The 26636-nt window shown below is 49.8% G+C and overlaps 1 protein-coding gene across 1 annotated transcript in view; it reads left to right on the top strand.

Annotated features, from left to right (window-relative positions):
* The first annotated feature begins 1265 nt into the window (after positions 1 to 1265).
* GMDS (GDP-mannose 4,6-dehydratase) overlaps positions 1266 to 26636 on the top strand; it is a 411761-nt gene continuing 386390 nt past the window's right edge. Inside the window, exon 1 of the mRNA XM_045162304.1 lies at positions 1266 to 1505. Coding sequence (XP_045018239.1) covers positions 1404 to 1505 — 102 coding nt within the window. The 5' untranslated portion in view covers positions 1266 to 1403. The remainder of the gene's footprint in view (positions 1506 to 26636) is intronic.

The raw sequence follows: 26636 nt of genomic DNA, 5'->3' as shown, positions 1-26636 counted from the left end.
GGCAGAGCAAGGGGACTGGGAAGTTCCATTTCCGCCCTGGATTCCTGCCAGGGTTCAGGTACACACACCTCCTGCCTCGCCAGGGTCTGAGTCACCTCCACTCCTTTCCCTGCCCTACCTGCCACTGCCAGGTGGAAGCCACATTCAGCAGGCCTCAAGCTAGGACCCTACCTTGCATCAGAATTATTTTTTGACATTGGACATGTCCAGGGTTACTGACCTGTGCAGTCTTTTCAAGAATTCATTATGCTGCACATGGGTGAGGCCAGAGACTCTTATCCTGCTCTGCCAGTCCCCTGACTACAGCATTTTGAATCGAGTTACTTGGAACCTCCTGCCTGGTTCCGAGCCTTAGAGAAACGTGAGAAGAGCCTGAAAGCAGAGTGGAAGTGAGGCTGGTCATTGCCCACATGTGTGACCCCATTTAGGGCCCTTCAGGAAGCAGAAAACCAGACTCCTCAAAAGGTATTACAGCAGGTTTCCAGGAATTACACATAACTTCCCGCGTAGCTTAGCCTGTAAAGCATGTGCCTGCAATGCGGGAGACCTGGGTTCAATTTCTGGGTTGGGAAGTTTCCCTGGAGAATGAAATGGCAACCCACTCCAGTATTCTTGCCTGGAGAACTCCATGGACAGAGGAGCCTGGCAGGCTACAGGCCATGGGATCGTAAGAGTCGGACACGACTTAGCTCTATCTTTCTTTCTCCAGGATTTACTTGTCAAAGCAGATGATCCAGGGCCGTGACCCCTGGATTCAGAATTAAGGGCCTTCTCCCAAGCTAAAGGTCAGCCCGTAGTTCAACTCGGCACCCTCGGTACAATGATTCTGGGAGATTCGGGAGGGTGGAGGGAGGACGAGCAGCGTGAGATGGGCAAGTCCAGGTGGCTGACAGCCCGCCCGGTCCACTGCCGGCCCTTACGAGGGGCAGGCCTGGCGCGAAGACCCAGCATCCTAGCGTCTGCCAGCAATCTGGACCAGCCCGCGCGGGCCCGCCCAACGCCCCGCCCCTGGGTGTAGACCCCGTCCTAAGCCCCGCCCCTCCCGGGGAGCGCGGCTCCTGTGGGGTGGGAGGGGCTCCGGCGGGGTGGGGCGGGGTTTGTGGGATGGGGGCGGAGCCCCGGCCGGGTGGGCGGGCCCCGGCGGGCAGCGCGGAGCTGCGCGCGCTGACGCGGCCCAGGCGGGGAGGGCGGGGAGGGAGGGGCCCGGCGGGCTGTGCGGAGCGTCGCGCGGTGACGCGGCCACGCGGCGCCCGCCGGGCAGCATCCCGGCCGCCCCGCCCCCGGCCCGCCCCGCCGGCCTCCGGGCGGCCTGTCAGTGTGGCTGCCGGCCGCGGGTTGCTGGTCCCTGCAGCCGGCTCCGCGGCACACCCCCGGCTGTCGGCGCCTCCGGTCAGAGCGCAGATATGGCCCAGGCGGCGGCGCACTGCCCCGGCGCCCGCGGCGCCGGGGACGCCGAGACGGGAAAGCCCAGGAAGGTGGCGCTCATCACGGGCATCACGGGCCAGGTGAGCGGGCCGGGGGTCCGCGCCGGGGGCCGGGGTCTCTGGGGCCGGGGTCTTGGGGCGCCCCCGTGCGCGCTCGGGGCCGGGGTCCAAGGGTGGGCGCCGGGGTCGCCCCGCCGGGGTCCGCGCGCGGGGGCTTCTCTGCCGCCGCGGCCACTCGCCGGTCCCCCGGTCGCGGAGGAAACGAGAGGGAGCCGGGCTGTGCGGCTGCAGACCAGGAAATGTGCGCCTGTTTTGTGCTTTTTAAACAGAAAGCCCGCCTCGCAGGAGCTGCTGTGAGCGCCGGCAGTTCCGTGTCCGCGGCCGCACATGCACGTGGGGCAGCCGGTCCCCTTCCCTCCGGGCCCAGAGGAGTGTCCGACCCCGGCCTGGGTGGTGGCGGGCGGGGCCTGCCCTTTCGGGTCCCCCCACCCCGCAGACCCCGGCGCTCAGGAAATGATGGGCGGCGCGAGTAAAGGTGGTGACCCCAAGGCGCCTGCTGCCCTGCCCACTGCGGCCGGTCACCTGCTGATGCATCTCGTTTGGTTTCCCAGCTGTTTTTCCAGGGGGTGCTCTTAGGACCCCCCCTTCACAGACGTGGCAACTGAGGCAGCGATCGTGGACTAGGAGGTGTCCAGCGGGATTCACACTGCCCTCAGACTCTCTGGGGCTGAAAGTAGAAACCGTCTAGAGCCTTAGGCAGTGCCGACTGCTGGCTACCTGATAACTCCCTGGTTAATGGTGCCTCTCTTACTGTGTTTACGTCAATTACAGTAAATGCGGGCTTGAAAACTGGTGGCAGAGGTGGGCGGGCTGGAGCTGTGAGGTTGAGGAAGAGAACTCTTGAATTCAGTCAAGAGACTGCATGCTTTCAGTATCTGGGGAGAAGTCAGTTAAGCTGTTCTTGTAACTCTGTTCATATGGCTCATGGCAAGCTAAGTGCCAGCAGTGTGAATCCTCCGGGTTAGAAAGGAACCCTTGCTCACAGCCCTGAGAGCAGTGGGCTGGAGGTGCCGGTGAGCACCTCCCCCCTCGGAGGAGCACTTCCACCTTTAAGGCCCACCTCTTCATCTCTTCACCAGTGTTTCCCGCTGGCCCCCAGCACCCACCCTCTGTGTTGTCCCTCACTTGTTGGGTGGTGTCGTTGGCTTCTGCAGCCCTGGCCTGTGCTGAACTCTGGGGGCCATGTAAACCCCTCCTGGTGGAGGTGACTGGTCTGCTCTGCACTTATCTTCCAGGACAGTGGCTCCTGCCGTGGGTATCCCGGGTCTGGGAGAGCCGTGAGGTCAATGGGAAGGGTCTGGAGATACACACCTGCGGTCCATTTTCTTGATCACTTTGGGTGAGAGCTTACTGAAGGGCTCACTTTGCTAAACATTTGTTTTGTCTCTGTAAGAGGCAGATATGTTTTCTGTCCCCATTTTACACCTGGCTTAGTAAGGTTATGTTCCCTGCGGGTGCATACCTCCTGAGTGTCAGGGCTGAGATCTGAGCCCAAGAATTGCTGTAAGGCATCTTGTTACATTGCCTCTGTAGTGAGCCACCCATGTGAAATTACAGCTCTGTGTGTGTGTGTGAGAGAGAGAGAGAGATGGGGTGGGCAACGGGATCGTTTTTACTCTAAGAAGGGATCTCTTCTTAGAAGAGAGGTGGAAACCGCTGCTCTGGCCCTTAGGGCTGCCGCGGCCCCTGGGCCAGCGTGGGCTCTCGGACGGGTTGTTCCAAGTGCGCCTCGGGTGCCTGTCTGCCGTGTCTCTCGTCTTCACTGCCACAGCCACGCCAGCTTCCTCCCTCCCATCCCTCCCGACAGCAGCCCTGAATGGTTTCCCGGGGATTTTTCTTACTGACTGGCCGGGGGGAGCGGAGGCCCTGCTCTGTGTCGCTGCCTCCAAGCCCTCTGCCCCCACCCCTGGGCTCACCCTGTGGTCTGACTGCACCTGCCCTTCTTTACTGCACCAGGGAATGTTCCTGCTGGAATATTGCTGCCTGTACCTCTTCAGGGTCGTTATTTGTGGCTGAATGCCCTCCCAGATCTCCCTCCTCTTAACTAAAAGCCTCTGTGCCTGCACGCATCCAGCCAGGTGCAGGCATTCCAGGGTTTGTATTTTCATTTCTTTGTATTTACACAAGTAGAGTCTCTGTTGGTTACATAGGTCGTGTACATGCCTTAGTTTTTTTTTTTTTAACTTTCTTTGGTTTGTAAACACCTTTAAGATAGAAACCCTTTTTTGACCTGTTATGCCTCATGTGACTTCTCCGAGTAGGCTTCCAGAATGTTGACTTACTCTTCTTATTAATGGAGCGTGTCTTTACTGTGTGTCTGCAGGATGAACGGCTTGCTTTGATGCCTCTGGGAACATGAGGGTACGTAGGGTGTACTCTGCCCTCCAGAGCTGCACAGCTGTGGAGGGATTTAATGCACGTGACAAACTTTGTGTTGTTCAAGAATTAGAGGCCCCGTGACTCATTCATCTAGCCTCAGGACTCTGGGAGAAGTCACTGACTGCTGGAAATAGCTCAGACTGTGTTCTGGGTGAGCAGTGGGTACAAGAGTACGGGGGGTTGTGGGGAGGGCGGTGGGGGACAGTGAGGATCAAATGTAGTAATAATGGGAGGATATTTAATAATTTATCCTGGAGAAGGAAATGAAAACCCACTCCAGTATTCTTGCCTAGAGAATTCCATGGACAGAGGAGCCTGGTGGGCTACCGTCCAGGGAGTCGCAGAGTCAGACATGACTGAGTGACTAACACATATGTAATAATTTATGAAATTTCATTCTCCTTGCTCCTTTCCAAAAAGATTCTGAGGTGGCTTCAATGAAAATCACATCATTGGACCATCCTAAGGAGAATGAAAGAAGCAGGAGTCTGCAGTGTGGGCTGTAGAAAGATGGAGATTGTGCCCCCAGCGCCAAGGACAGCTGTCAGGCGGGCATGAGACTCGGCTTTGGGCTCCCTGATAGTCGAGACAGAGTGGGTGGGCGGGTGAGGCTTCGTTAGCCCTGAGCTCTCAGGGGGACATAAAGCAGAATGACACACGAGGAGCTCAGTAGAGTCGTTCCCCTGACGGGCCCGGGGAGCACACCGGGTGGGTGGGGACTTCGGAGAAGTGAACGGTCAGCGTTTGTAGACGTGTCTTGGCCTTCCTGCTGTGGGTTATGTCAGGCTAGTCTCAGCCGGGAGCGTAGGCAGGTTGGAACTTAGATTGTTTTGTCGGGTCTGCTTGGTAGGACGTTGGTGTTTTAAATATGGAGGAGTTGCACCAGTGAGTCCTTCATACCCACAGGTATCCTGGGTTTGCCTTACTAAGCGGTTTCGATGTGCTCGGACATCTCAGCAGGCCCGAGTTCCAGAGTTCTGCGCCATGACACACGGGAGACAAAGCGTTCCTCTGTACGTGGTTGGAAAGGCAGTCCTGGTCAAGAGGAGTTAGCTTGCTGGAAGACTGCACATTTGTGCTGAGTCTTGTGTAGAGCAAAGAGATGAACTGTTTGAGTTGTCAAGGTCCGATTATTTAAGCTATAATATTTTGTCTTGGAATTGCATTTTTATGGCCTTGTTTCTTGTTTTCACTGATTTGATTGTGTTCTAGCTGCTGTAGGTCCCCCGTAGCCTTTAGAGGGAACATACATAGAGCAGGTGCCCAGGTTCCCTGGACACGGGCGGCTCTCACAGGCCTCACCTGCTTCTGAGGTGGATGCAGAGGCCAGGAGGCGGCAGCTGAGGACTGGCAGCGAGTGCCATTCTTCCTGTGCTTCTCTGCTCCCTGCAGGTTGGGGTCTGTCCTCGCTGACAGGCCCGCGTTTCTGAGGAGACTGGAAGCCCCCCATTCCAGTCTCCTGTACCCTGACATGTAAGCCTGCTCTGGACATGCACTGCTGACTTGCCTTTTCCCTGATGGGGGTCGGCTCTGCACAGATTCTTCCCTCACTTAAGAGAGCCCTCCCGCTTCTCTCCCCCAACAAGCCTTGTGTTCAGGCTGAGAGCGGTTCTCCATTTCATATCTTCTGAATTTCCAGGAGCAATTTTTTTCATGCTTAATTATTCTCCTCCTGGAGGCAGTTACATCTGGGGGCCGACCATCCTCTATTCAGTCATAGACGTGGCAGTAACCGTGGTGCGGTCAGTGTCCGCAGGCGCTTGAGCGCCAGCCGCGTGTCCCGCCCTGGGGCTGCGATGGAACAGGCAGCCCAGGGGGAGCCTGCTCGTGGCCCCGATGTTCCTGATGGTGACGTGGCGGTGACGAGGGGCGACGACGGTGATGAGCCGCACGGGCGTCCACTGTGTGCCGAGCATCGCCTAGTGGGCTCTGCATCTGTTTCCCTTTCGGAGCAGGGAGCCCTCCTATGAGGCAGTTTTCTTGTCACCCCTGGGAAAGGCAGAGGTTAAACACTTTGCCCAAAGGTAACTCCCATCCTTGTTTACAAAGTCAGGTGTGAAATATAAATCCCAGCAATTTTATTTCCTATCAAGTTTTTAACTGCTGCTGCTGCTAAGTCGCTTCAGTCGTGTCCAACTCTGTGCGACTCCATAGACGGCAGCCCACCAGGCTCTGCCGTCCCTGGGATTCTCTAGGCAAGAACACAGGAGTGGGTTGCCATTTCCTTCTCCAATGCATGAAAGTGAAAACTGAAAGTGAAGTTGCTCAGTTGTACCCGACTCTTAGCAACCCCATGGATTGGAGCCTACCAGGCTCCTCCGTCCATGGGATTTTCCAGGCAGGAGTACTGGAGTGGGGTGCCATTGCCTTCTCCGAAGTTTTTAAGTAGTATTAACTAATTCTAAGGACAGGTAAATAACTTTTAAGGGGAGGTGGATAAATTGTCACATTTGAAATAAAGCATATTCAAGAGTTTTTTTCGTTTTGCAGTTGTGAAAGGATGTAGATTACAGCAGTAAGGCAAATCTGTATCGATCACTATGTTCTGTGCTGCTAATTTTTTTTCTTTTTTTTTTCTTTGCTGTCATTTGGGTCATACTTTCTTGGCAGTTTATCTTGTGAACTCTCTGGAGGCTGGAACTGTGTCTTGGGGCGGTGGAGGAAGATTTGGATTTCTTGGCCAATGTGGGTTTGAGCTACTGCTTAACCCCTTAACTGCTGTGTCAATTTGGGCATGGTGTTTACAATTGCTGCCCTGTTGGAACAGTTATTCCTACCAGATAGAAAAGAGGTCTTAGCAATGACAAACCAGCAGTGACAAACCTAGACAGCATATTAAAAAGCAGAGAGATTACTTTGCCTACAAAGATCTGTAGAGTCAAAGCTATGGTTTTTCCAGTAGTCATGTAAGGATGTGAGAGCTGGACAATAAAAAAGGCAGAGCGCCGAATAATTGATGCCTTTGAAATGTGGTGCTGGAGAAGACTCTTGAGAGTCCCTTGAGCAAGCAGATCAAACCAGTCAGTCCTAAAGGAAATCAACCCTGAATATGCATTGGAAGGGCTGATGCTAAGCTGAAGCTCCAATACTTTGGCCACCTGATGCAAAGAGCCGGCTCATTGGAAAAGACCATGATGCTGGGAAAGATTGAAGGTGGGAGGAGAAGGGGATGACAGAGGATGAGATGGTTGGATGGCATCACCAAGTCGATGGACATGAGTTTGAGCAAATTCTGAGAGTTGGTAAGGGACAGGGAGATCTTGCATACTGCAATCTGTGGGGTCGCAGAGAGTCAGACATGACTTAGCAACTGAACAACAAGAAAAGAAATCTGGCGTGAAATAGAGAGCTTACTAGGATGGACTTTCTCTTCATAGAGCAGCCAGATAGTAAGCGTTCTTGCGTATGAGGAGAGGGCATTGCACGTGGAGGGTACAATAGTCTGCCTCGCTTTGTGCAGGCAGCAAGTTCCATGGGATTTGGATCAGCTGCAGGCTGTAAACCTCTTTGCCGTCCGGTGGGTCTTACAGGCAAGCAGATCTGGAAGCCGGGCTTATCCTCCGGGGCGAGAGGATTGCTGGCCATGGTCGGACGCTAATCCTGTGTAGCATGAGTGCTCCAGGATGGCAGGTCCTGCTTTGGTCAGAGACTGTTACCTGGTGGGAGTTTTTTATGTCTTTACATTACACGTAGTTAATTGATTAACTGAGGAAAGACAGTGGACTTGAATGAGAATCAGAGGCTGGGTTTTGACACCGATTAAGTGTATAGCTGTGATTTTTTTCTGAATCTGTCACATGAAGGGGTCACTTGGCGACCTCTGAAGTCTGTTGAGAGTGGCATGCACTGTAACTACAGGACTGAATGCTGATTGTAATCTATTGAGGGCAAAACATCTTGTATTTAAGCAGCGCACTCATTTAATATCAGTTTTAAAGATAAGCCCAATTGGAGAATTTAAAAAGTGACTATTATCTGTACTTGCTCAGTGGCTAAGTCATATCCAGCTCTTTTCGACCCCATGGAGGTAGCACCCTAGGCTCCTCTGTCCTTCGCTATCTTCTGGAGTTTGCTCAAAATTAACTGTAGTGAATTTATAATTAAATGTGTACACTGGAAAGAGATGAGTTGGTATTTTGCTAGAAATTATAGAGTTAAATGGAAAATCCCATGGACAGAGGAGCCTGGCAGGCTACAGTCCATGGGGTCGCAAAGAGTCGGACACGACTGAGCGACTTCACTTTCACTTTATAGGGTTAAAAGCAGAAAATCTGAGCTGTCTGCCATGGTAGGTTTTACCAAATGAAGTGATTTTTTGGTGAAGAAGGCTTTTAAATTCCTGCTATTTGTTTTTTTGGATTGAAATGTTGAAAGATATAAGATAATCTATATTTTGTGCTTTGTGTTTAATAGTGGAGGTTTTTTCATGCAGTAAATGTCTGCCAGCCCCTTCACAATCACAGTCTTGTCATGGCAGAGGGGCTTGCCCAACTCAGTGAGGGTCTGAGCCGTGCCGTGCGGGGCCACCCAAGACGAACGGACTGTAGTGGAGAGTCCTGGCAAAACGTCTGCTGGGGAGGGAATGGCCAACCACCCCAGTGTTCTTGCCGCAAGAACCCTATGAACAGTATGATAAGGCAGAAAGATGTAACACCAGAGCACGAGCCCCCCAGGTCAGAACGCGTCCAGTGTGCTGCTGGGGAAGGTCGGAGAGCAATTAGTAATAGCTCCAGGAAGAACGAAGCATCTGCGCCACAGTGGGAAGGACGCTCAGTGGTGGACGTGTCAGTTTCCATGGGAACCAGAGATCAAATTGCCAACATTTGTTGGGTCATAGAGAAAGCGAGGGAATTCCAGAAAAATATCTACTTCTGCTTCGTTGACTATGTGGAAGCCTTAGACGGTGTGGATGACAACAATCTGGAAAATTCTTAAAGAGATGGGAATACCAGACCACCTTAACCTGCCTCCTGAGAAACCTGTATGCAGGTCAAGAAGCAATGGTTAGAACCGGATGTGGAACAACGGAGTGGTTTGAATTTGAGAAAGGAGTATGTTGAGGCTGTATATTGTCACCCTACTTATTTAACTTATATGCAGAGTACATCATGCGAAACGCTAGGCTGGAAGACTCACAAATTGGAATCAAGATTGCTGGGAGAAATATCAACAACCTCAGATATGCAGATAATAACACTCTAATGGCAGAAAGTGAAGAGGAACTAAATAGACTCTTGATGAGGGTAAAAAGGGAGAGTAAAAAAGCTGGCTTGAAACTCAACTTTCAGAAAACTAAGATCATGGTGTCTGGTGCCATCACTTCATGGCAAATAGATGGGGGAAAAAGTGGAAGCACTGAGAGACTTTATTTTGGGGGGCTTCAAAAATCACTGCAGATGGTGACTGCAGCCATGAAATTAAAAGACACTTGCTCCTTGGAAGAAAAGCTATGACCGACCTAGACAGCGTATTAAAAAGCAGAGACATTGCTTTGCTGACAAAGGTCATTTTAGTCAAAGCTGTGGTTTTTCCAGTAGTCATATACGGATGTGAGAGTTAGACCATAAAGAAGGCTGAGCACTGAAGAACTGATGCCTTTGAACTATGGTGTTGGAGAAGACTCTTGAGAGTCCCTTGACCTGCAAGGAGATCCAACCAGTTAACCCTAAAGGAAATCAACCCTGAATATTCATTAGAGAGACTGATGCTGAAGCTGATGCTCCAGTACTTTGGCCACTGATGTGAAGAGCCAACTCATGGGAAAAGACTCTGATGCTGGAAAAGATTGAGGTCAAAATGAGAAGGGAGCTCCAGAGAATGAGATGGTTAGATAGCATCTCTGATTCAATGGAAATGAGTTTGAACAAAGTCTGGGAGATAGTGAAGACAGGGAAGCCTGATGTGCTGCAGTCCATGGGGTCGCAAAGAGTTGGACACGACTTAGCGACTGAACACAACAACAAGTACCTGCTGAGGTTTGTCCTGTGCTGAGTTAGGTGCTGGGGACGTGGCCACCAGCATGATGGCTGGGATGTTTCTCAAGGAACTGGTTGTCTGGGGGCGCACGTAATTTGACAGGTAATTTCAAAGCATGTTAATTTCTGTGATCAGAATAAATAAGTCACTGCGGCATGCGTGTAACACGCCGTGGCCATTCACATTCGAGGATGCCTGGGTGGGCCTGCAGCGGGACTGCTGTGGTTTAGTTCTCGTCGTGTGGGCACACTGAGAAGTGGGTGTCCTGGCTTGCTGTCTCAGAAATGATGCGGGGAATAATGAGAAAGTGCTCCTGCCATGCCTGTGTTGGGTCTGGGGGGATGAGCTAGGAGGAGTCTTGAGTATCAGCTCATCCCAGATTTCATAGACCGAGAAAAACTTGAGAATGATATGCAGTGGCCAAGTTTTATCTTGAATGTAGGAACTTTAAGCAAATCCCTCCGTGGTCCCAGCCATCTTGCACACTGAAGTGTAGCAAGGATGTGTTGTCAGAGTAAAGAACAATCACCAAATTACATCCTCTGGGCTGTGGGACCTACTTTTGTATTAGTATGTCTCTTCTTCTCATTTTGTAGAAGAGTGGGTTGTAACTGTGTCATGGATTGGTATTGGTCTATTGGTGGCATTTGGGGCCCTCGGCTGAATACTGCTTTATTAAAAAAGAGTTACTTGTCTGATTCTCAGGGCTCAAGTATAAGTCTCCGGGCCTGCGATGACTGCTTTTTCTGGACGGCAGGGTAGGACATGTCCCATGACTTATGCCCTGGAGCAGGCCGTGTCCTGGAAACCAGGGCCGTTGGGAAGGGCGTGCAGGGCCTGCCCACTGTGCCCGCTGTGTCCAGCTGGTGCCTGCTGACCGCTGGGCACCGTGCACAGTACTTGTGAGCACGAGGAGCCGCCTGCTGGAGATTTCGTTGGTCACCACGTTCCTTGGCACGCTGGGCAGAGCCCACTTCACAGAGAGTACCGCAGCAGCCTTGGGGCCAGGACCCCCGCCCCTCTGACAGCTCTGGACCTGGGCTGCCTCCTAGGGCGCGGGAGGGAAGGTGCAGATTCTTGCTGTTTCAGGTCTAACTTGGGAACCTGAAACTGAAATCAGGTTTGGGGTGGTTCTGACTGGTTTTGACTTGGCTTTATGACATTGGTCAAACCTGGGTACACCCTGCAGGGCGGGTACTGAGTGAATTTCTCAGGGGTGAATAGGAAGACTTTGGGAGGGGTTGGTTTTCAGGGGAGGTGATAATACATGGTGGGTTTTTCAGAAAGTTTTGCTTTTTAATGTAAACCTTGGGAAGGAAACATAGAAGTTAGAACAAATACTGAACCATTTCTATTGTTTTCTTTTAGCTTTTTTGTGGACTGTAGTGGTTTTTCATTTCACCCCCTCCCCCCACATCCATTTTGCTGTTTTGACTGTTTAGGAACTTTTGAATTATTTCAATTTATGTAGTATTTTTTTTTTCCATTGAATTGTGTTTTAGTCTTTAGTAATGTTCGAGCATATAGATTTTAAGTTTGTTCTGTTACCAGACTGTTATTTTGGAGATTTTGGTTTTAATTCCTAGAAACAATGGGGTGTCTTAGAAGGAACCCTTCATGTGGCTGGGGCCCGGCTGGGGGCCAGAAACCCCTGTGGGGGCCCCGTGCTCCGTGGTGGCTTGGCTTGTGTCCAGGAAGCCTGGGGTTCCCTCTGGGCTCTCTGAGCCACACGGGCTGCTTCTCCTGCCTGTGCTGATTTTCTTCTCTTTAAATACACTTTCTGGAAGAGGCAGATCCACGCAGGGAGTGAAGGCCTGGATGCCTCCCCTCGTTTCCTGGCTGGAGTTTCCAGTGCGTGTAATGGAAACTGGACTTGAGGAGGGCTGGTCAATCTGGGTGACATCGGGTGTGGCTTGGAGTCGGGGAGGACTTGGGGAGCAGCCTCCGGCCGGGCTCTTTAGGGGGTCTCTGGGTAGCCGGGGCCCTTCGGGGAAGGGGTGGCCTGGGGACCGATGCCTGGGTTTCACTGAAGGATGGGCTTGTGTCCCTACGTGCCCAGAGCTGAGCCACTGGGGGCAGGTGTGGGAGCCCGTGCTTGAAGGGCGCAGGGGTGGTCTGGGCAGCCTGCACGTGGCCGGGCCCAGGGGCGCGGGCCTGGCCGCTAAGAGCACCACCCCTGCAGCCCGAGGTGCACCTGTGCAGACACACCCTTTGTTCCAGAACCCCAAGGAGGCAGTCCTCGCCTGTCCACTCCGTCCTCCAGCCCACCCCGCCTCACCCCCTGCTCTCGTCTCCACAGCTCTGGCTCACTCTCTAGGAATTACTGACATTCTGCCAGCATCAGCGATTCTCTAGATTTGGGGCTTGTTCCAAAAGAAGGCTTTGATTTTCTCCTTGGAGTTTGACCTTTGATTCCAGTCCTCCTCGAAGATGCCCAGGTTCTGCAGCTGCAGTAGGAACAAGCTGGGCAGCGTGGACAGCTCTCAGCGTGGACAGTCTCGGGTCCTCCCACTTCAGTCTGCTGGCCTCGGGGTGGGACTCACCCTTGGCTGCTTGTGGACCAGTCCCAGTGACTCAGGAGTGAGCTGGAGCCGAGCGGGTGGTGGCGGCGACTTGAAGATACAGCTTGTCTTTTCCTGAACACTTTCCCCAGTTTTAAAATGAGTAATATGTGCATACTGTAGAAAGATTGTGAGGTTTAAGAGGGTATAAAGTATCAGGGGAAAGCGCAGCACCGTGATGACAGCAGTCGGAGCCCGCCGCGATCTCGCCCCTTGCTTTCGTCGTTCTGTCTGTTTCTGAATCGCTTCCCTGCCTTTCAGCAAACCTTACTGCCTAGACTGGGACAGGCTCTCGCGGCAGCTCTGGACTCCGGCTGATCTTCCGTAGGAGTCAGCGAGGGTGGGCGGGGCCAGGCGTGAGGGACCCCATCACCCCAGCGAGGGTGGGCGGGCCCAGGCGTGAGGGACCCCATCACCCCAGCGAGGGTGGGCGGGGCCAGGCGTGAGGGACCCCATCACCCCAGCGAGGGTGGGCGGGCCCAGGCGTGAGGGACCCCATCACCCCACGGCGCACGCAGCGCCGCCTGGCCTGTGCTACACCCGTCACAGGCTCTGCTTGTAGATTTCGCTTACATGTGAAGTCGTTCGTATGCTTTTCTGTTTTCAGTGAGATTATGTGATTTAGGGGAATACATGCGAGTAGGATCAGAGTTCATTAATTTTGACATGTTAAAGGCAAAACCTTCGAAGAAAACTCACTGTTATGTCTTGAAGATTGCGGTTTTAGAGACTCAGATACATTCAGAGACGTTTCCATACCTTTGGTGTTGGGACTGTTGCTCTTGGTATGCTTTTCAGTTCACTTTTGTTAATGGTGTGTTCCACGAGAGTACTTTATTAACTTGATTCATTAACATTTAAATTTAATTATAACACATAGCAATGCCAGGAGTTGGTTTTATTTTTATTCTTACACACAGTTTTCATCTATAAATCTAACTCTTATATCCCATGGTGGTCTCCTGCAGTTCTGACGAATTCTGTCAGAGTTTGGAGCCTGCATCCTGGCCCCTCTGTAGAGCAGACTCGCACTTCCCAGGTTTTCTATTTTTCTGCCCAGGAGTCCGGGTTCTGCACCCAAGGCCAGTCCCAAGGAAAGACAAGCTTGTGCGCAGCAGGGCGCACACCAGGATGGCTCCTCACACTGGGAAGGTGGTGGTGGAGGGCCCACCCGGCCGAGGTCTCACCTGGCCAAGGACCAGCATGCCGAGGGCCCACCAGACAGAGGGCCCACCTGGCCAAGGACCACCAGGTCGAGGGCCCACCTGGCCAAGGTCCCACCAGGCCGAGGTCCCACCTGGCCGAGGACCACCAGGCTGAGGGCCCACCAGGCCAAGGTCCCACCTGGCCGAGGACCACCAGGCTGAGGGCCCACCAGGCCGAGGTCCCACCTGGCCAAGGACCAGCAGGCTGAGGGCCCACCAGGTCGAGGGCCCACCAGGTCGAGGGCCCACCTGGCCGAGGGGCCACCTGGGCGAGGACCACCAGGTCGAGGGCCCACCTGGCCGAGGGGCCACCTGGGCGAGGACCACCAGGCACTGTCAGGATTTCTCCTGGATTTTCTTGAGACTGGCTGTGTGGAGACGTGGTGAACTGTTGAAAAGTCTTGGCTGCCAACCTGGGTCACCTTTTAGAAAAGGTCCTGGCTTGATTATCTGTTTTTTCTCTCCCTCCTGTAGTTTTCTCCCTCCCCCATTTCTTCTCCTTACAGTCGTCTCTTCTGACACACACACACACACTCACCCCCCTCTTCTTCAGCGGAGGCCTTAAGGCCTGCAGTGAGAGCAGCTTATCATGAGGGACAGAGGTCACCTGCCCAAGAACGCAGTGCTGTAGGGGCAGGACTCTGGCCCCCTGATTGCCTTGTGGGTGGTGACTGTGCCCAGAGAGCTGAGAAAGCAAACAGTGGGTTCTTATTTAAACAGTCCTGGAAGGGGCAGTCAGGATGTGTGCAGGTCTTGGTCCGGGTGGAAGGGGCGCTGGCCTCCGTCCACCCCTCTCCTGTCTCCTCTAAGCGTTTCCTTATTCTGCCCTCCTGGCGCTTTGCAGTCACTCCCTTCTGGTCTCCAGCTTAGTGTGTGATTACAGGTGTTCTGCTCCTCCCTTTCTGCTGTGATACTGATCTTTAGTGCGGGTCTGTAGCAAGCACAGGGGTCCAGATGCAGGTGGGGAAGTCGGAGGCTGCTGATGAGTCGGCATTGCCAGGAGTGGCCCAGAGGGGCTCTGCGCATGCGCATGGGCCCGCGGCAAGGCGGTTCAGAAGGTGCCCCCGGGGATGCGCGAGCAAAGGCTCTGGTCCAGCTTTGGGACTTTGCAACTCAGGCTTTACCCTCTGGGAACCTTGGAGTCTTAATCTATTGAATGAAGATAATTCACCCTTAATTGCAGGGTTGTTGGTCCATAGGCTAGTTTATGGTAAGTGGTATGGCATTTGTAATCTGAAACACTTTAAAATACACACACATTAAAGTATATAAAGTATCCAAAATTAAAACCATACACAGTTGAGGTTATTGAAGCATTATCAGGTGGGGAGGATAGAAGTTAAGGTATGTTAATGTGCTGTCGTCTCGGAGGTGAGTAAAGTCAGCACCGGCTTTCCCCTGCAGGATGTGAAAGCATGTTGCAAAAGTGAATCCCTTAACTTCTGGCGAGACAGACTTTTGGTCCAGGAAACGATTATAAATGCAAGTGCCCAGTGACCCCTGAGCTCCGATCTGACTGCCTGGCCTCCATCCTGCCTTTCCTGGGGGACGGGGTTTCCGTCCCGTCGCTTTCCTCTGTCCCTGGGGGAGAGGGGACTGGAGGTGATTTGGGCACAGAAGGCTGGGGTTTGTTTTGTCCTTTATCACTTTCCGTTGACCTCCCAGCTTCCAGAGGGGTTTCTGGGCATCTTGGTTTTCAGATGAGTTCTTTGTGACCCTTCAGCTTTCTTTTCCTCTTGTTTCCTGAGATTCTCGTTACAACTCTCAGATGGTGTTTAGAAAGGGGTGAGTGAGGAAGTGCCTTGCCAGGCTTGGGATGGAGCGCCTGTCTTGCCCTCGGGAGGGTGCGAGGCCCGCAGGCCGTGCCCACGGCCCCTGTGCTGCTGTCAGTGCCAGCCATTTCTCAGCTCCTCTGCAGCTGAGAGCATCTGCTTTCTGTCAGCGTTTCTTTCAGACGCAGCTGGAATAATTCCAGAGCCTAAAAGAATTTGATTAAAACCCGGCCTGGCTTTTTGCTCTCTGAAGCATAGCCCATCTTGTCTTCTTTCGGAGGACGGTTGTTTCCTGATGGCACACCCCCAAGAAGGGCTCCCCGACGCAGGCTGTGTGCACAGGGCCGTGTGGGGCTGGGAAGGTCAGAGAGGGGTGAGAAAGAACCACCTTGCCTGCAAGGAGCTCACTTCCTTGTATTAAAATGCCTGGAGCTCAGTTACTCACATCAAAGCCATTGTACTTATAATTTAGGTAGTACTAGGATTATCATCGGAGAAGGCAATGGCACCCCACTCCAGTACTCTTGCCTGGAAAATCCCATGGACAGAGGAGCCTGGTAGGCTACAGTCCATGGGGTCGCTAAGAGTCGGGTACGACTGAGCGACTTCACTTTGACTTTTCACTTTCATGCATTGGAGAAGGAAATGGCAACCCAGTCCAGTGTTCTTGCCTGGAGAATCCCGGGGACAGAGGAGTCTAGTGGGCTGCCGTCTATGGGGTCGCACAGAGTCGGACACGACTGAAGCGACTTAGCAGCAGCAGCAGCAGGATTATCATTAATAACAGCAGCTAAAACACCCAGTGCTTGTATGTGTCAAGCCCCGTGTGTGCTAGGGTCTTTGCATGTTTAATCCCCACAAGGGTACCATCACTTTTAAAGCCATTTACAAAATTATTATAAGCACAGTTGGGTATTTACTATTTAAAACAGGGTTGGGGGACCTTTTTATCCACCTTATACCTCAGTAAAATACTTGAGTTCAAAAGCAAGTTGGTGAAATTATATATATCTCCTTTAAAATTAAACAGCAAACCACAAATATAAACCTTCACCTAATATTAAAATATTTTATCTGATATGCTATTATATTTTCTTATGTAAATGTCATATTGTATTGTAGCAACATTAGAGTATATTAAAAATATCCCGCAGTCCTGTATCCCAGGAAGGCCCGTGTAGCTGTCCCCCAGCTCTCCTGCCTTGGGGAGGGACGGGGAGTGAAGACCCCAGAGAGGAGAGCAGGCCGGGGGTGGGCGGTGCAGGGTTCCCGCAGTGGGAAAGGAAGAGAGGAGAGCAGGCCGGTGGGGGTCAGGGCTCCTAGAGGTGGAGTTGGGGTGGTTGGTGGGGAAGGAAGAGAGGAGGGTGGGCAGCGGGATGTCGGGGGGCTCGGGAGGCTTAAGCAGATTGCAGGACATCATGGCCCGGGCTGTAGGGAGACCGGCCTGAGGCCCGACCCCCCTCCCACCCCCCACCCTGTGAGGACAGAGGGCAGCCCCGGGCCTCTCCCTCCTCAGGACACGCACCTCCCTCTGCAGGGACCACTGCCACGTGGCCCCGTCACAGTGGCCAGGGCTGAACCATGGGCTCCCGCCCCAGGGGCACGGTGGGTGGCAGGAGGGCTTCCCCCGCCCAGTCGTGACGGCTGAGTTCAGGTCCTTTAAAGTGGACGTGGTGGGTGGGGGTCCTGGCAGGTGGGCGGCTGCTGGAGGACAGTCAGGTGTGCAGTGCAAGCGTGTGGTGTGTGGTGGGAAGGGTCGCCTGATCCTGGTGGTTCTGTCTGTCTGTAGAGATCACACTTCGCTGTGTGAGGATTGACAGCAGCAGGTATCAGGGGGGCAGGGCTTTTTTGTTTTTGTAACTGTCCTTGGATGGTAGACCTTTCTGACTAAATCCTCAATCTTTCTCTATAGAAAAGTGCAATAAGTGTGTGCACACGTATATCTACACGCTCAAACAAACTCGCTCACACACACAGAGCCCTCTGTGTATCACAGAGGCCTGAGGGTCTCCTGAAACACATGCGTGTTCCTCTGATTAAGTTATAGTTAGTTTCAGGCAAACCATTCAGCACCATAGTAATCCAGGTCTGTGTCCCAACCACTGATGCCAAAGAAGCTGAAGTTGACTGGTTCTATGAAGACCTACAAGACCTTCTAGAACTAACACCAACAAAAGATCCTTTCCATCATAGGGGATTGCGATGCAAAAGCAGACAGTGAAGAGATACCTGGAGTAACAAGCAAGTTTGGCTTGCAGTACAAAATGAAGCAGGGCAAAGTCTAACAGAATTTTGCCGAGAACGCAGTGGTCATAGCAAGCACCCTCTTCCAATAACACAAGAGCCAACTGTACACATGGGCATCACCAGATGGTCAATACTGGAATCAGATTGATTATATTCTTTGTAGCCAAAGATGGAAAACCTATATAGTCAGCAAAAGCGAGTTCTGGAGCTGACTGTGGCTCAGATCATGAGCTTCTTACTGCAAAATTCAGGCTTTAATTGAAGAAAGCAGAGAAAACCACTAGGCCATTCAGGTATGATCTAAATCAAGTTCCTTATGATTATACAGTGGAGGTGGCAAATAGATTCAAGGGATTAGATCTGGTAGACAGAGTGCTTGGAGAACTATGGACAGAAGTCCCTAACATTGTACAGGAGTGACCAAAACTCTCCAAGAAGAAGAAACGCAGGAAGGCAAAGTGGCTGTCAGAGGAACTTTACGGACAGCAGTTACTAGTTTGCAGCAAAGTTCATTTCATGTGTAGCACTGTATTTTTCCATGACCCCACCCCCCACCCCATCCCAGTTTTTAACAGTAAACTCTGTGCACAGTATCATAGCTGTATTTAGCATTGTATTTACCTGTAAATGATTCTCTTACAAAATACTGTGCTATCAATATTGTATATATCAACTTAATAACATTAGTACAATCAGATATCTGTCAGTATTCTGACTGCCCCAGTTGTCTCCTAGCTGTTTTTAATAATTTGGTTATTTGTACCAAATGACTGGCTGTTTCCCTGCGTGGTGCTCTTTCTTTCCTTCCTCCGTGTCCCGTCTTCACATGTTCAGGTTTACAGATGGGATCAAGTTTATTCTTGGTCTGGGGGTGGGTGAGGGCAGGAGTCGCTCCCGTCTGGTCCTGTGTGCTCCCGTCAGGAGGAGCTTGTTTATCTTCTTATAGCGTGGGTAGACACTGAGGGTCATCATCAAGGTTCATTGTTTCATTAGAGGCTGCAAAGCGGTGATAATTGAATTCTGTAATTCCTTCTTCACTGATTAGCTGAAATGCTTCCTGAAAGAGAAGCTTGCAAGAACTTGGTTACCCTGATTCAAGGTACAGGAGATTCATGGCGAATCATCCATTCTTCTTCTTCTATCAGTTCTTACTGACTTGGTCTGTAGCATCCTCTAAGGGCCAACTTTTTTGGCTCTTTATGAACTCATGGAATTAAATCTTCTTCTCGGTCTGTTGACGCTCCCGTGGCCTCGTCTGTGGCCTGGAGAACCTTCCGCTCAGCCTCCGTGTCCCTCAGGGCCAGCCTTGGTGGCCCCGGCTTCCTTTGCTCTCTAGGGGGATGGGACGGTCCGTGTGTGTTTCTGCTACAAATCTGGTATCAGTTATTTTTCCAAGGAGCTCAGGGGCAGGTTTATTTTAATTTTGAAAGTCTTAAACTAAGAAATGAGCAGCCTTTGCTGTATTTCTGCTGCTGCTGAGGCAGTGGTTTTGGTGGAAGGTCCGCAGCATCGGGAGCTTCCTGCCCGCCCTCGGTCTGCAGTTGCGCGGTGTGTCGGGCGTGATGGGGCTGCGTCCGTGTTTGCCAGATTGTCGTGCGGAATGTTGTACTAGACTAGCTCCATGAGTGGTGACGGTTCGGTCCTTCTCCACCTTGAGGGGTCCTGGCCACCCTCATCTGTGTTCCTGGCGCCTCCCACCTCCAGGGGCTCCTCTGTCATCCCCTGCAGTCCCATGCTCACCGTCCTCCACTTCGGGCCGGCCAGGCCTGTGCCTTGGGGTATGCCTGCAGCCGCTCCATGGGGAGGCACCCCTGGCCTCTGCTGGCCGCCTCGGTGGCTCTCTGAGCAGCTGGCCCCAGGCCTGCCCTTCCGGACCTGGGGGGGTTCACAGTGCTGTTTACCTGTGCCCCAGCCCCTCCCCACCACGAGAATAGAATCGCCTTCTGCACCTTTGTGACAAAGTTGATTTGTATTTTATTTGCTGTCTTTTCAAAGAGAGTTCAGGTGAGAATCTCATTGAATTTCCACAGCTGCTCTTTCGAGCCTGGTGGGCCTGTATTGTTCTCATTTTAGGAATGAAGGGAGTGGAAGGCAGACGGCCTCCCGGCCTCGGTCCCTGTGTGACCGCAGAGTGATGGGTGGCAGAGTCAGGACTCAGCTGCAGAGGTGTCCGCGGGGCTCCCCCTGCACGAGTCAGGTATCCCCTGGTTAGGATGTCTCCGGGGCTTTCCTGAGAGTTGTTTGCTCCCTGAAGTCGAGCTTTTCCTTTGCATCAGAGTTTTATAATTTCCAGTACATACTGCAAACAGGAATTTACAGGGAGAGCCTGTGCTCCCTTCAGTGAGTTAAAAAATACGGGAAATAAGGTTCAGTGGGGAGTATTTTTTGTCTTCCTGACCCTGAGGTTCTTAAGTCAACTGGAGAGGGAGTGACCTTGGAGAAGAACACACAGAAGAAATGATAGGAAAAGATGATGCTTTTCTGTTAAAAAAGTAAGCAGTGTTTTTTTTTTAAAACCAAGATAACTATTTAGAAAATAACTTCTGTTTTTACTTTCTAGGAAGATAATAATTTGCCCCTTTGAGGTCAGAGTCCGTGTCAGGCTACACAAGTGTGAGAGTTTTCTTGAGGTCATTGTCAAGTAGTAAACTCAGTTTTTTGAGTTCTTTAAAAAGTTAGCGTAACTTTGGTATACCAACAAAGGTGACAGCTAAGAGGAGACGTGTTCTCAGGTCCTTTCTAATGCAGAGGCTACCAAAGGTGTTTTTTCCAGCAGTTACACTGTTTATATCAATTTTATAGGAACACGAGTTCTGGGCTGTGCAATTTTCAGAGAATTTAGATGTTTAAGGTTTAGCTCTGTAAGGACTATCCTGTAACTTGTATTATGTTCTAACAGTTGCTGTTATAGCCTTGAACATCTGTCCCTTTGACTTGCCCCTTTCTTTTCCTGTCATGCACACCCTTTGGAATCACAGCCCTGCAAGCGCCCCTGCTGCCCAGCGCTGGGTCTGAGTTTGGGGACGTTCTCAGCGTTAGTGTGCTCTCGTGCTTGTCTCTTTAAGTCATCGCGGAAGAGCTGCTCGAGCCCAACTTTTCCAAGTAGAAAATAACATCCACGTCACTTCAGGAGTGAGTGAGTTGAGGTATTGCTGTTTTATAATTGAATCCAGATGTTTAAAAAAGTTCATGTCAGAGGTAGTATAACTTTTCTTTATCACATCACAAAATATCACATCTAGTTGACTTTTTAATCAATTCAATTACAGTGAAATTTAACACAGATTCTGAATGAAAAACAAGTAAGTACTAGAAAATTCTCCACACAATTCTGCCATATTTATTTAATTGAATGAACTATAATTCAGAAGGGATGGGTTAAATTGTCAATTGTTGAAAGTTTAATGAAATTTTTGGTGATTGAACTGGGCTAAGTGATAGGCAAGTTGCTTATGTATTATGGCTTACAAAAGCTTACCTGACAGATTAGAAGTCTTGTTTCCAAATGGAATACATATTTATGGGGACTTAAAATTCTGCAGTAATTTTATAGATTTATTATCATTAATGTTTTATGATCCTGTAGCATAGGAGATTTTAAGAATACTAACATGAAAAAAAATTATTATTATTTTGCCTATAGGGCTTTTGGGAGTTTAAAAAAATTGCCTACTGCTTTTTTTTTAAATTAATTATTTTTTTACTTTACAATATTGTATTGGTTTTGCAATACATGGACATGAATCCGCCACGGGTGTACACGTGTTCTCCATCCTGAACCCCCCTCTCACCTCCCTCCCCATACCATCCTTCTGGGTCATCCCAGTGCACCAGCCCTGAGCATCCTGTATCATGCATTGAACCTGGACTGACGATTTGTTTCACATGTGATAATTTACATGTTTCAATGCCATTCTCCCATATCATCCTGCCCTCGCCCTCTCCCACAGAGTCCAAAAGACTGTTCTATACATCTGTGTCTCTTTTGCTGTCTTGCATACAGGATTATCGTTACCATCTTTATAAATTCCATATATATGCATTAGTATACTGTATTGGTGTTTTTCTTTCTGGCTTACTTCACTCTGTATAATAAACTCCAGTTTCATCCACCTCATTAGAACTGATTCAAATGCATTCTACGTGAGTAATATTCCATTGTGTATATGTACCACAGCTTTCTTATGCATTCATCTGCTGATGGACATCTAGGTTGCTTCCACATCCTGGCTATTATAAACAGTGCTGTGATGAACATTGGGGTACATGTGTCTCTTTCAATTCTGGTTTCCTCAGTGTGTATGCCCAGCAGTGGGATTGCTGGGTTGTATGGCAGTTCTATTTCCAGTTTTTTAAGGAATCTCCACACTGTTCTCCATAGTGGCTGTACTAGTTTGCATTCCCTCCAACAGTGTAAGAGGGTTCCCTTTTCTCCGCACCCTCTCCAGCATTTATTGCTTGTAGACTTTTGGATTGCAGCCATTCTGACTGGCGTGAAATGGTACCTCACTGTGGTTTTGATTTGCATTTCTCTGATAATGAATGATGTTGAGCATCTTTTCATGTGTTTGTTAGCCATCTGTATGTCTTCTTTGGAGAAATGTCTGTTTAGTTCTTTGGGCCACTTTTTGATTGGGTCATTTATTTTTCTGGAATTGAGCTGCAGGAGTTGCTTGTATATTTTTGATGTTAATTCTTTGTCCATTGCTTCGTTTGCTATTATTTTCTCCCATTCTGAAGGCTGTCTTTTCACCTTGCTTATAGTTTCCTTCGTTGTGCAGAAGCTTTTAATTTTAATTAGGTCCCATTTGTTTATTTTTGCTTTTATTTCCAATATTCTGGGAGGTGGGTCGTAGAGGATCCTGCTGTGGTTTATGTTGGAGAGTGTTTTGCCTATGTTTTCCTCTAGGAGTTTTATAGTTTCTGGTCTTACATTTAGATCTTTAATCCATTTTGAGTCTATTTTTGTGTATGGTGTTAGAAAGTGATCTAGTTTCATTCTTTTATAAGTGATTGACCAGTTTTCCCAACACCACTTGTTAAAGAGATTGTCTTTTCTCCATTGTATATTCTTGCCTCCTTTGTCAAAGATAAGGTGTCCATAGGTGTGTGGATTTATCTCTGGGCTTTCTATTTTGTTCCATTGATCTCTATTTCTGTCTTTGTGCCGGTACCATACTGTCTTGATGACTGTGGCTTTGTAGTAGAGGCTGAGTCAGGCAGGTTGATTCCTCCACTTCCATTCTTCTTTCTCAAGATTGCTTTGGCTTTTTGAGTTGTTTTTTTTTATTTCTATACAAATTGTGAAATTATTTGTTCTAGTTCTCTGAAAACTACCACTGGTAGCTTGATAGGGATTGCATTGAATCTATAGATTGCTTTGGGTAGTATACTTATTTTCACTATATTGATTCTTCCGATCCATGAACATGGTGTATTTCTCCATCTATTTGTGTCATCTTTGATTTCTTTCACCAGTGTTTTATAGTTTTCTATATATAGGTCTTTTGTTTCTTTAGGCAGATTTATTCCTAAGTATTTGATTCTTTTCATTGCAGTGGTGAATGGAATTGTTTCCTTAGTTTCTCTTTCTGTTTTCTCACTGTTTCTCAGTTTCTCAGTGTATAGGAATGCAAGGGATTGATTTTATATACTACAACTTTACTATATTCATTGATTAGCTCTAGTAATTTTCTGGTGGAGTCTTTAGGGTTTTCTTAATGACCCAGATAATCACAATGGTGTGATCACTGACCTAGAGCCAGACATCCTGGAATGTGAAGTCAAGTGGGCTTTAGAAAGCATTACTACGAACAAAGCTAGTGGAGGTGATGGAATTCCAGTTGAACTATTCCAAATCCTGAAAGATGATGCTCTGAAAGTGCTGCACTCAATATGCCAGCAAATTTGGAAAACTCAGCAGTGGCCACAGGACTGGAAAAGGTCAGTTTTCATTCCAATCCCAAAGAAAGGCAATGCCAAAGAATGCTCAAACTACCATACAATTGCACTCATCTCACACTCTAGTAAGGTAATGCTCAAAATTCTCCAAGCCAGGCTTCAGCAATACGTGAACCGTGAACTTCCTGATGTTCAAGCTGGTTTTAGAAAAGGCAGAGGAACCAGAGATCAAATTGCCAACATCCGATGGATCATAGAAAAATCAAGAGAGTTCCAGAAAAACATCTATTTCTGCTTTATTGACTATGCCAAAGCCTTTGACTGTGTGGATCACAATAAACTGTGGACAATTCTGAAAGAGATGGGAATACCAGACCACCTGATCTGCCTCTTGAGAAATTTGTATGCAGGTCAGGAAGCAACAGTTAGAACTGGACATGGAACAACAGACTGGTTCCAAATAGGAAAAGGAGTTCATCAAGGCTGTATACTGTCACCCTGTTTATTTAACTTCTATGCAGAGTACATCATGAGAAATGCAGGACTGGAAGAAACACAAGCTGGATCAAGATTTCCGGGAGAAATCTCAATAACCTCAGATATGCGGATGACACCACCCTTATGGCAGAAAGTGAAGAGGAACTAAAAAGCCTCTTGATGAAAGTGAAAGTGGAGAGTGAAAAAGTTGGCTTAAAGCTCAACATTCAGAAAACGAAGATCATGGCATCCGGTCCCACCACTTCATGGCAAATAGATGGGGAAACAGTGGAAACAGTGTCAGACTTTATTTTTCTGGGCTCCAAAATCACTACAGATGGTGACTGCAGCCATGAAATTAAAAGACACTTACTCCTTGGAAGGAAGGTTATGACCAACCTAGATAGCATATTCAAAAGCAGAGACATTACTTTGCCAACAAAGGTTCGTCTAGTCAAGGCTATGGTTTTTCCTGTGGTCATGTATGGATGTGAGAGTTGGACTGTGAAGAAGGCTGAGAGCCGAAGAATTGATGCTTTTGAACTGTGGTGTTGGAGAAGACTCTTGAGAGTCCCTTGGACTGCAAGGAGAGCCATCCAGTCCATTCTGAAGGAGATCAGCCCTGGGATTTCTTTGGAAGGAATGATGCTGAAGTTGAAACTCCAGTACTTTGGCCACCTCATGCGAAGAGTTGACTCATTGGAAAAGACTCTGATGCTGGGAGGGATTGGGGACAGGAGGAGAAGGGGACGACAGAGGATGAGATGGCTGGATGGCGTCACTGACTCCATAGACGTGGGTCTCAGTGAACTCCGGGAGTTGGTGATGGACAGGGAGGCCTGGCGTGCTGCGATTCATGGGGTTGCAAAGAGTCAGACACGACTGATCGTCTGATCTGATCTGCTGTAGAGGATCATGCTATCTGCAAACAGAGTTTTACTTCTTTTCCAATCTGGATTCCTTTTATTTCTTTTTCTGCTCTGATTGCTGTGGCCAAAACTTCCAAAACTATGTTGAATAGTAGTTGTGAGAGTGTGCTCCCTTGTCTTGTTCCTGACTTTAGGGGAAATGCTTTCAATTTTTCACCATTGAGAATAATGTTTGCTGTGGGGTTGTCATATATAGCTTTTATTATGTTGAGGTATGTTCCTTCTATTCCTGCTTTCTGGAGGGTTTTTATCATAAATGGATGTTGAATTTTGTCAAAGGCTTTCTCTGCATCTATTGAGATAATCATATGCAAAAATCCTTAACAAAATTCTAGCAAACAGAATCCAATAACATATATAAAAGATCATCCATCATGACCAAGTGGGCTTTATCTCAGGGATGCAAGGATTCTTCAATATCCGCAAATCAATCAATGCCTACTGCTTTTCTGAGGGAGGAACTTCAGAAAGGAGCATTGTTGGAGAGCACCACAGATAGCACTGTCTTATCTGGTCTTATCTAAAGTTTAAAATGCAAGTTAGAGGATTACAGGAGAAAGAGCCATTGAGAATGCCATCAGAACACACTCAGAGTGCTCAGAAGTCCTTTGAAAAACAGATACCTGCAGGGAGAAATAAGATTACTTTAATTACTTATTCGACAAAAGTTTGGTGACCCAGAGCTGAGATGGACTGGCAGGCGGAGGAGGCCAGGCCTTGGGGTTCAGCGCCCGTGTGGGGCCTGATGCGGCACCCACACCTGTCCCCCGGCCCCGGTGTCATGCGGGGCAGGCGGATGTGACCTCGAGGAGACAGCGAGGCCGCTATGGGAGGGTGGCTGGGTGGGAGGAAGTCCCCGCGGGCTCGGAGATGAGCCTTGTGCTAAGGGAGGGTATGGGGCTGGAGAGGAGCTTTCTGCCTGACTTTGTCTCTTCAGAGTAAGAAACCCTTGCCCAGAAGGAAGCCCCCAGCGACCTCGTCTATGTCTTGGGGTTGTTGCTGACCCTCGAGTGCTCCCCTGACCCGCCTGGGGCCCGCTTGCACTGGGAGGGCTGGGGAAACCCACCTGGGACTGCGTGAACCCCGGTGGTGAGTGCACTGCAGGCCAGGTGTCCTCGGGCCCGGGTGTGCCAGCCCAGTCCCGCCAGCTCCCTGAGGTGGGCCAGCCCCTGCCTCGCCTTCCTACAGTGCCACCTAGGAAGAGAGATGTGTTTCTGAACCATCCTAGGCACGTTTGTTACTTAGAATAGAAACTTTAAATTGATCATCATCCAGTAGCTAGAAAACTCCATTTATGTGACGCCCCCTGCTTCTCTGCCGTGTGGGACAGGGAGTCTTTCCACTCTTCTGCACACAGCACTGTGTACCCCGTGCATGCCCAGGTTGTCTTGTTTAGACGGAATCAGCTCGGTTCTCGGTCCTGGGGGTGAGAAGTGGGTTCCGTGGGTGCTCACCACGGCAGTTGTGCTCAGCTGGCCACCCACTCGGGAGCCCTCGTTTCACCAAAGCGGCTTGAGATCAGTCTTCAGCCTCCTGTTAGCCATTGTGATAAATCATGAGCTAAGATTCCCAAGATAGATTTCCCCTTAATTTAAGGCTTAGTCTGTCTTTCTTTCTTTGTTTCTAGGACCACTTACCTGATTTTCAGCATGTTTTTTAGTAAATGCTCATATTTGATAATGCTAAACTTAAGGGCAATAAGCAG

The sequence above is a fragment of the Bubalus bubalis genome, chromosome 2 (genome assembly GCF_019923935.1).
Source record: "Bubalus bubalis isolate 160015118507 breed Murrah chromosome 2, NDDB_SH_1, whole genome shotgun sequence".
Lineage (NCBI taxonomy): Eukaryota > Metazoa > Chordata > Mammalia > Artiodactyla > Bovidae > Bubalus > Bubalus bubalis.
Note: the sequence above shows the minus strand (reverse complement) of the source record. Positions and strands in the feature narration are given on the sequence as shown.